Source organism: Egretta garzetta, unplaced genomic scaffold (genome assembly GCF_000687185.1).
Source record: "Egretta garzetta isolate BGI_Z169 unplaced genomic scaffold, ASM68718v1 scaffold303, whole genome shotgun sequence".
In the NCBI taxonomy this organism is placed as follows: Eukaryota; Metazoa; Chordata; class Aves; order Pelecaniformes; family Ardeidae; genus Egretta; species Egretta garzetta.
The window spans coordinates 903,959-913,719 of record NW_009259174.1 but is presented as its reverse complement, the minus strand read 5'-3'; the positions used below and the strand labels follow the sequence as shown (position 1 = coordinate 913,719).

General features: G+C 38.4%; 1 protein-coding gene across 1 annotated transcript in view; it reads right to left on the bottom strand.

Annotated features, from left to right (window-relative positions):
- Positions 1 to 9,093: 9,093 nt before the first annotated feature.
- LOC104123321 (kelch-like protein 1) overlaps positions 9,094 to 9,761 on the bottom strand; it is a gene marked incomplete at its 3' end in the record, with an annotated part of 110,254 nt that continues 109,586 nt past the window's right edge. The window contains exon 5 of the mRNA XM_035891163.1: positions 9,094 to 9,280. Within this exon, the coding sequence (XP_035747056.1) occupies positions 9,094 to 9,280 (187 nt within the window). The remainder of the gene's footprint in view (positions 9,281 to 9,761) is intronic.

The window sequence follows — 9,761 nt, the reverse complement described above, 5'->3', positions numbered from 1 at the left end:
TGTATGGAAAAAATTAAGGTTTCTAACAGCACAGAGGTTCTCTAAACTACCAAGCTGCCGTGCATGTGTCTTCTCTAGATGATATATAAGGTTTCCTTTTTTTTCTGTGTATTTTAATCAGTGATAAAATATCTGCACTGGAAATGTCAGAAAATAAAGTCAGTAAGCAGCAGGGAAGTAACAAGGGGGAGGCACAGGGGTGTTCTTGGGAGAATAAACTCCTAAATATTCCCATAAAGACAGCAGCCTCTTATGCTGTCTGCTTCACCCCATAGGTTGCAGCAACAGGTGTGAATATCTGGGTAACAGACTGGCAAGGTGAGGAGCTTGTGGGATGAAGTTTATCTTCTGTGTGATAACTTTGTCCCTTGTCTTATATTTGAAGCTGTGCAGGCTTCAGAATGGATTATTTCAGATTATTCTCTTTGTTTCAAACTATAACTGAGTCAGCAATTTCAGAAGTTAACTACACCAAAAACATGCCAGACATTAAGTGATGCAAAGTAGCTACTGAAAAACTACCAGATGGTGTTACAATCTGGATTTTTTTTTTTTATTCAGAAGTGCACATGTAAATCAAAGTACTGTAACTGCAAATTAGCCTATGAGACTGAATGTTCTGGAACACACTGAAATTCACAGGAGCTAAAAGAAGCAAATAATAATGTTAATACTTATAAAAAGAGAATTTTAGTGTGATTTATATATTTAATTGTCTCAGTCATTAGCCAGTGTATTTCATATTCCTCTGGTGAAGTAATTAAACAAGCTCCACCTTTATTCTACAACTATGCTATCATGTTACAGAATCACAAAATCACAGAACAGCTGAGGTTGGAAGGGACCTCTGGAGGTCATCCGGTCCAACTCCCCTGCTCAGGCAGGGACACCTACAGCCAGTTACCCAGGATCTTGTCTAGAGAGTTTGTTAATATCTTCAAGGATGGAGACCTCACAACTTCTCTGGGCAACCTGTGCCAGTGATCAGTAACCTTCACAGTAAAAAAGTGTTTCTTGATGTTCAGAGGGGAAACCCTGCTGTTTCAGTTTGTGCCCATTACTTCTGGTGCTGTCACCAGGCACCACTGAAAAGAGCCTGGATCTGTCCTCTTTGCACCCTCCCTTCAGGTATTTATATGCATTAATAATATCCCCGCTGAACCTTCTCCTATCTGGGCTGAACGGTCCCACCTCTCTCAGCCTTGCAACATAGGAGATGCTCCTGTCACTTCATTACCTTGTGTTCCTTCATTGGAGTCTCTATCAGCTCCTTATCTCTCTTGCACTGAGGAGCCCAGAACTGGACACAGGACTCCAGGTGTGGCCTCACCAGTGCTGAGCAGAGGGGAAGGATCACCTCCCTCGGCCTGCTGGCAATACTTTGCCTAATGCAGCCCAGGACTCCATTAGCCTTCTTTGTGGCAAGGGCATGCTGCTGGCTTCTGTTCAGCTTGGTGTCCACCAGAATCCCAGGTCCTTTTCTGCCAAGCTGATTTCCAGCTGGGTGGCCCCCACCATGTGCTGGTGCCTGAGGTTGTTCCTCCCCAGATGCAGGATTTTGCACTTCCACATACTGAACTTCAGGAGGTTACTTAATGTTATTTAATTAATTATGATTCCTTTCTCCAGAAGTATTGTGTTGCCAGCTAAATATAAGATATATATATTTCTTATGAACTGAAACAGTTCATTTCAGTTTCAGTTTATTATTGTGTGAATCAAACTAAAAATCATACTCCCCTTGCAGTTTATCAAAATTATATCCAATGATGAACTCCTGGAATATATTAAAACGACTGAAAATATGCATGTCTGCAACAGATAAACTAAGGCTTCTAAAATCAGTTGCTTTGTTTTCTGTTTTAAGTAGTGGATTTATTTGTCATTGTTTTACAAACAGATAACTTCTGTTTGTTCCATTCAAGCAATCTAAAATGGAAAGTAAGTTTTGATGCACATTTGTAATACAGATGCTGAAAAATTCAGTTGTTCATTCTGCATAGCCTGCCTGCCTCTTTGGTATTCTAATTTTCTCAAAAAAACCCACCACGGTGACAACCTCATTACTATTCTACGTTGATGACTGTGACGAGAGATACTTTTTCCTTGTTGTTCCTATTTATATATTCCACTATTCTTTACCTGATGAATCTTCCAAAGAGGGTAAAAAAAGGAAAACGGAGATGGTCATTGGTACACAGTATTGACCTAAAGCTAATGGAAAATTACTTGTTTATTAGTGCATTTTACAATTAAAGTAAATTATCTTATAATTTTTTCCAATTGCTAGCTAGAGAATGACTGGCAAAACACTGCATTATGCCAACACAGATTTTTATGTTTTAAAAAAACCCTAAATATACATTTTCTAAAGAAAAAATGGACTCCAGAAAGTGTAAGAAAGAATATTAAAATATATCACATGGACCTGAATAAAAATCACATTACAATCATCTATGTCAGTAAAATTACTCATGATATTTGAAAACACTGGAACTGTGTGGCTGAGACAGAACTGTTACTTAAATACAGCAGGCAAGATTTCAGAGGATGCTTTTAGATATCTGAATAAAAGTGGTAGGCAGACAGATGCTTGGAATGTCAGAGGCATAATTTATTTTGGCTTATCATCCTCCTGATGTATTTCAAGGCTATGAATACATGATTCTTTAATTTAACGTAACAAATGTCCTCCTGGAAAACATATAGGTGAAAATAAACTAGCACTAAAGGCAGAAGAAACTCGTACAGAGGACTGGTGAGGATAGCTATATGATGTTATCAATAAAAAGAGTAGGAATGCAAAAAGGGACAGTCCATTTCTCACTTCTCAGTTGATTTTTGTGAACATCTACTTATTTCATGAGAAATAACATGTTTATGTTCCTGCTTGTCCTGGTTTCAGCTGGGATACAGTTAATTTTCTTCCTAGTAGCTGGCATAGTGCTGTGTTCTGGATTTAGTACTAGAAGAATGTTGATAACACACTGATGGTTTAGTTGTTGCTAAGTAGTGCTTAGGCTAAGTCAAGGACTTTTTCAGCTTCCCCTGCTCTGCCAGATGCACAAGAAACTGGGAGGTGGCACAGCCAGGACAGCTGATCCAAACTGACCAAAGGGCTATTCCATATCATATGACGTCATGCTCAGTATATAAACTGGGGGGAGTTGGCTGGAGGGCAGTGATCGCTGCTCGGGGATGGGTTGGGCATCAGTCAGCAGGTGATGAGCAATTGTACTGTGCATCACTTGTTTTGAATATTCTATTTTTTCCCCCCTGCTTTTTAATTAAACTTTCTTTATCTCAACCCATGGTTTTTACTTTTTTTTTTTTCCAATTCTCTCCCCCATCCAACTGGGGAGGGGAAGAGTGAGCAAACAGCTGTGTGGTGTTATGCAGCCTGATGGGTTAAATCACAACACTGGGGGCAGCTTCACAGGGGCAGCTCCTGGAGTCAGATCAGGGGTGTGGGTGCCCCTGGCCTGCGGTCTCAGCTACTGAAGCCAGTGGGGTCTTTCACTTCCAGCTACTGGGGCTGCGTCTGGAAAACCAGCTACTGGGGGGGACCAGCGTGAGTGAGGAGGGCAGAGGAGCTGTGCCGGTACTCAGGGGACCCATGAATGTGCGTGTGCTTGTGATGCTGGAGAGTGTGGAATGTGTGCTGCACCAGTGACTTTCTGCCCCTGCCTGACCAAGAAGTGGAGGGGACGTGGCTGTTCCTGTGTCTGCTGCGAGCCCTGAACATGGGTGCTGCTGGGGGCAGCGCCTGCTCTGTGGCCTTCTGTGTGACTGGCTGTGGCTGTGTCTTCTGTGTGTCTGTGCCTGTCTCTTGGACACACACTTAAATTCACTACTGGTTGACCCTGCTAATGGGAAAATGGCAGATGCATCCCTCAGCCTAAGCAGAGAACCCAGGTCCTGGGGGGCACCATGCTGGGCTCCAGCAGCCGGGCAGGAGGGTCCTGGGTTGGGGAGGTTGGAGCCAGCAGCCATGCCTAACTTCCCTTAACAGTTTGTAAGCATGAGACTATTTACTTGTATTCTAATATTGGAATAGGAATAAGAAAATGTATGAAGTTTTATTTAAAAAAAAAAAAAAAAGATTAACAAAAATACATTATGGAGACGTTCTATCATTAAATGCAGGAAGCCCTAGCCATGAATTCATTTGCATGATGGATTAAGGAATGCCTTAAGTACAACAGATAGCGTGGGGTATTTTACCATGCAACAGCCTCAAACTTTCAGGAGAATACCTGAATAATTCATATTACTTATATATATGAGCATATATACACATACATATATGGATACTTACAAAGTATGCATATTTATATAAAGGCACACCAGGGACAAATGTTCTGTAACAAGCACATCAGACATTTTTTCCCCTTTTTTTAAAGAAAATACTATACCTTCTTAAGCAGGTTTTCCTGTTTGGCTATTATACAAATACAAGGACTACAAGCACTCACATTCTGAAAATCGAGCTCAATTACTGTATATTGTACATTTTGAATGAAAATGTAAGATGAGGATAGGATGTTTTCTCAGGAGAGTTATGTACATCAAATTAGTAGATAATTAATATTGTCAAATGTTTTATGTGTGTGAAGACAAAGTGGTTTGCAGTAATTTCCACAACTTGCAAAATTCCACAAAAACAATCTTCCTACTAAATGGAAGATGAAGGAGATAGATAGATTTTCAAATTATAGACATTGCAGACAGATATCTTAAAAAGCAAGAAGAATTACCTAAGAGGAAAAACAAGACCTTTCCCTATTTATGCCTTTATTTACAGTATTTACAATAGGTTGTCCAGTATTTCTTTCAGTATTTAAATATGCCTATATGAGAATGAAAAATATAAAATTAAAATAAATGAGGCTCAAGTGAAGTATGCTGTGAGAAATGTCTTGCTAGAAAATAAAAAAAAAAAAAAAACAACTCAGAAAAACAAAGACATTTTCATAGTTCACCGGGGCAAGGAGTAATTTCCTGTAGCCATGTTAGATGACATTCCTGTGAAATAATTATATGTAAGTAATAAACCACATTTGATAAATGATACTTGTAAAGAAAACAGGATTATTATGAATGATTGAAAACCACTAAATAAAAGGCAAAATATGCAACATGGAAATATAAAGAACAATAACTGGAGACCTCACATTTTCACATTTCAAAAGATTCATTTTTAATGATATAAAAGATCTTTCTAAAAATACCTAAATAATAATGAAAGGAGTTTTAATATTGCTTGATATAGACTAATGATGCATTTCACCTATTTACCATCTGAGCAATTTTTGTTTTATATCTAATGACAAGATTAATGAAAAACACACCTTTAATATCAGTGTTTCAGTAAATCAACTTTTCCCTGTCTTTGTTAATGACCTGTAGCATTTTTATGTCACATTCTTTCTCAGGTAATTTTTCTTTTCTTTTTCCATTGTATTTACTTAAAGACTGTGATCCAGTAAATAGTGAACTAATCTAGCACTTTGATGACCTAATCTATGACTATTCCCAAAGTAATATATACCAGTGTTGTTGGGTCATGGGTACCCTGACACTTTTGTTTTGATTAGTTTTCTTTTTCTGTAGATTCTCCTTGTCCTTTATAATTCCACCTGCTAGGTAGTGAGACAAGTTAGAACACCTCATGAGAGATCATGAAAATTACAAAATGATCCAACTTTGTTCCTTTAAATTCTACTCAGTTAGTATTATGCCACATTAACTTTTCACATGTCAGGCATAATTCCAATCACTGGCTGCTGGAGTTTAATTACCACCTCTTTTTTTATGGAAAGGAAAAGAAAACTATAGAAGAGATTTCAAAACAAACTTGATTTAGCATGCTAGGCTACTTTTTATGTGATGGGCCACATAACCTTCAAATACTTTCATAATACTAGCACTTATCCACTGTTTTATATGCTAGCTAATAAATTGCTAATTTGCTTAGCTCATCTAGTTCTTATACATAACTCTTTCATATTTGGTAGCAAACTCCAGGAGACATTAAAAATGCATTAATTTGAATTGCAATCATCCACGTCAGCATTTCAGTGGAGAAAGGTGTGGAAAAAAATATTAATTATTGAGGAGAAATAATACAGCATCAGCATCATCTCACAGTCCAAATATTGAGGCATGCTTTATGAACCCACAGTGACACTTCAGAACAGGCAAACAGCACTCAGGTCCCCTGAACTGCCATGTGGAAGCAAGCCTTGCTGGTCCTAAAAGCTAGAAAAGGACACAGCAGCATCACAAGAGGCATGACCTGAGCAGATGCAAGTCAAGGCCGCATGGCTGCAGATCCGGAGTTACTGGGAATATGTGTTACATCAGTTGTAACAAAGGCTCCTAGGACCACATAGATGCTGCTCTGCCATACCAGGCCCCCTCTCAAAGCAGTTTTTATCTGCAGTAAATGTATATAAGCCCTGGTACTTTTGTTTTCAGTCAGAGTTCATATTGACAGAAGGCTGAAATAAACTGCTTCTGCCTGACCTGAATCTGCAAAATAGCCTGCATGTTGATGCTATGATGGTGTTACACTCTGTGCTGTCTTCCTAAATATTTCTGTAATTGATTTGCAGTGTGAACCAGGAACCAGTCTGTACAGCAAGTTAGAACAAATACAGCTGCACCTACACTGGGTTTATGGTCATTTCCACTACCTGAATACTTAAAGTGTTTATCGCCATTTGTCCTAAGTAAGAGGAAATTTGAATTTCAGGTATTTTATGATCCAAAGGCATTGTTCTATGTAAATCATAAGATCACAGAATCATAGATTCATTAAGGTTGAAAAAGACCTCCAAGATCATAAAGTCCAACCATCAACCCAACACCACCATGCCTACTAAACCATGTCCCAAAGTGCCAGGTCTACAAGTTTTTTAAACACCTCCAGGGATGGTGACTCCACCACCTCTCTGGGCAGCCTGTTCCAATGTTTGACCACTCTGTCAGTAAAGAAATTTTTACTAATATCCAATCCTCAGGTCCCCTGATGCAACTTGAGGCCATTTCCTCTCGTCCTATTGCTTGTTACTTGGGAGAAGAGACCAACACCCACCTCACTACAACCTCCTTTCAGGCAGTTGTAGAGGGCGATAAGGTCACCCTTCAGCCTCCTCTTCTCCAGACTAAATAACCCCAGTTCCCTCAGCCACTCCTCATAAGACTTGTGCTCCAGACTCTTCACCAGCTTCGTTGCCCTTCTCTGGACACGCTCCAGCACCTCAGTGTCTTTCTTGTAGTGAGGGGCCCAAAACTGAACACAGTATTCGAGGTGCAGCCTCGCCAGGGCAGAGTACAGGGGCATGATCACTTCCCTACTCCTGCTGGCCATGCTATTTCTGACACAAGCCAGGATGCTGTTGGCCTTCTTGGCCACCTGGGCACCCTGCTGGCTCATATTCAGCCAACTGTCAACCAGTACCCCCAGGTCCCTTTCTGCCATGCAGCTTTCCAGCCACTCTTCCCCAAGTGTGTAGCATTGCATGGGGTTGTTGCGACCAAGGTGAAGGACTTGGCTCTTGGCCTTGTTAAACCTCATACAGTTGGCCTCGACCCATCGATCCAGCCTGTCTAGATCCCTTTGCAGAGCCTTCCATGAGCAGATCAACACTACCAGCCAGTTTGGTGTCATCTGCAAACTTACTGAGGATGCACTCAATCCCCTCGTCCAGGTCATTGATTAAGATATGAAACACAGCTGGCCCCAAAACTGAGCCCTGGGGAATGCCCTTGTGACCAGCTGCCAACTGGTTTTATCTCTGTTCACCACAATCCTCTGGGCTAGGCCACCCAGCCAGTTTTTTACCCAGTGAAGAGTACATCAGTCTAAGCCATGAGCCACCAGCCTCTCTGTTCTCTATATCCATGCCTAACATTTAGCTACGCAAACTAAATATAGATACAAAAAAAAAATAAAAGTTACAAAGACAAAAGTAATCCACAGCTATAATAAGAAAATATACCTCTTGGTTATTTCCTCAACATTTTTCTATTATTTCAAAATTTCTTTTTCACACAAGCACAGATGTCATATGCCTTTCTCATTGGTGTAAATTCATGGAAAAAAACATGCAATGTCCTTTTGCAGATGATACAGCCACAGGTATTTATTAAAGTAACTGCTATAACTACAACTAGCAAATGAGTTGTGAAATACTGAGATCTAAATTTATATTACACTTTTTAAAAAGTACAGTTTATTTTATATTAGAACTAATGTTTCTGAAGGCATATTTTTCAGTCTAAATATGGACAGGAAAATGTAAGATACTGTGGAATTGTTAGAGAATTTCAAGAAAAAGTAATAATAAAAGCCTTTCCGGGTATATAGTTTTATAGCATAGCTAGCTATTAGCTCAAATATTTTACTTCATTCCATTCAAGAACTCAGTGGATTAGACTTCTTAGCAGGAATAAAAACATCATCGTAATTCTAATTCCCAACAAATAACAACAAAATACTTTAATAAAATTTCCACTTCTTCCTACTCTTCATAGTAAGATGGGGACAATTTCATGCCCTTTTTGCTATTGGAAAACTAATAATCTAGTTTAAGCTACTAGTTACTTTTTTTCTCTAGACGATCAATGAATTACTGCATCAGAAGAATATGAAACTTCTATATGTCAGACAACTACTTAAGGATGGAATACACTGCATATTAAACTGCCTTTTTTCATTGATTAGAAAACGTGGATACATATTTGACATACTTATAAATGAAACATAATTTCTAGAAAGCTAAAACTAAGGTAAATTAATGTCACTTTTTTGTTATAATTCCTTTTGGAAATTATAATAATTTTGAACAAAGAATGAACTCAAAAGTTAGTTTATTTTCTCTAACAGTATTGTATTTTTCCTTAAATATCACTAGATTTTCATTGCACAAACATTTTTGGCAGCATTTTTTGACTGACTTAGACACACTTAGACAGTCACACTTAGATGCTCACACACCAGTCTTGGAATAGAAAGATATTTTACTATTTTCTAATAAACAAAATGCAAAACATAACATTTATAAAGTACCAAATATCCTCTAATACCTTTGTTGTTATCCATTCCTCCAACAGCATAAAGTGTCCCAACTGTAGATTTTCTAGGTTTAGTTCTTGGACTTTGCATGAGAGTTCTTCTCTCTGGTAAAAGATGGTATTTCATGGCTTCCAGAATAAGCTTCTGGCATTCTAGGTCATCTTTAAAAAGTGCATGGTTTTCTAGGTCAGCCAATATCTGTGAATGAAATGATTGTGAATCAAAAATGTTAGAAATTCCTAAAAAAGCAATACCATGCAATGAGAGAAGATCACAAAACAGATGTCAAAAGTATATCACTTCATTACACAATACAGGGGTTTGAAGGGCTAATTTTTTTGGAGGAGAGACAGAAAAATAAATATTTAATTGATTTTTAAAAGACTATAGGAAACTTATAGATCACTGTTTAACCACCCCTTAAAACTACAATCTTACTACTCTTTTATTGAAGACGAAGAATATTAAGTATTCTCTTGTAGACTACAGCCAATCTATTTTTAATGGTTTCCAACATAACACTGGAAGGACCCAGAAGGCATCTCTGCAACTATCTTGAATGTGCAGTCATATAACATAACAATGTTCTACAGTATTTTATGTAAAACTTTCCAGGAACATCCCTAATTTTTAAAACCAAACCAAAACAAGCCAAAACAAAACAAAACTAACAAAACCA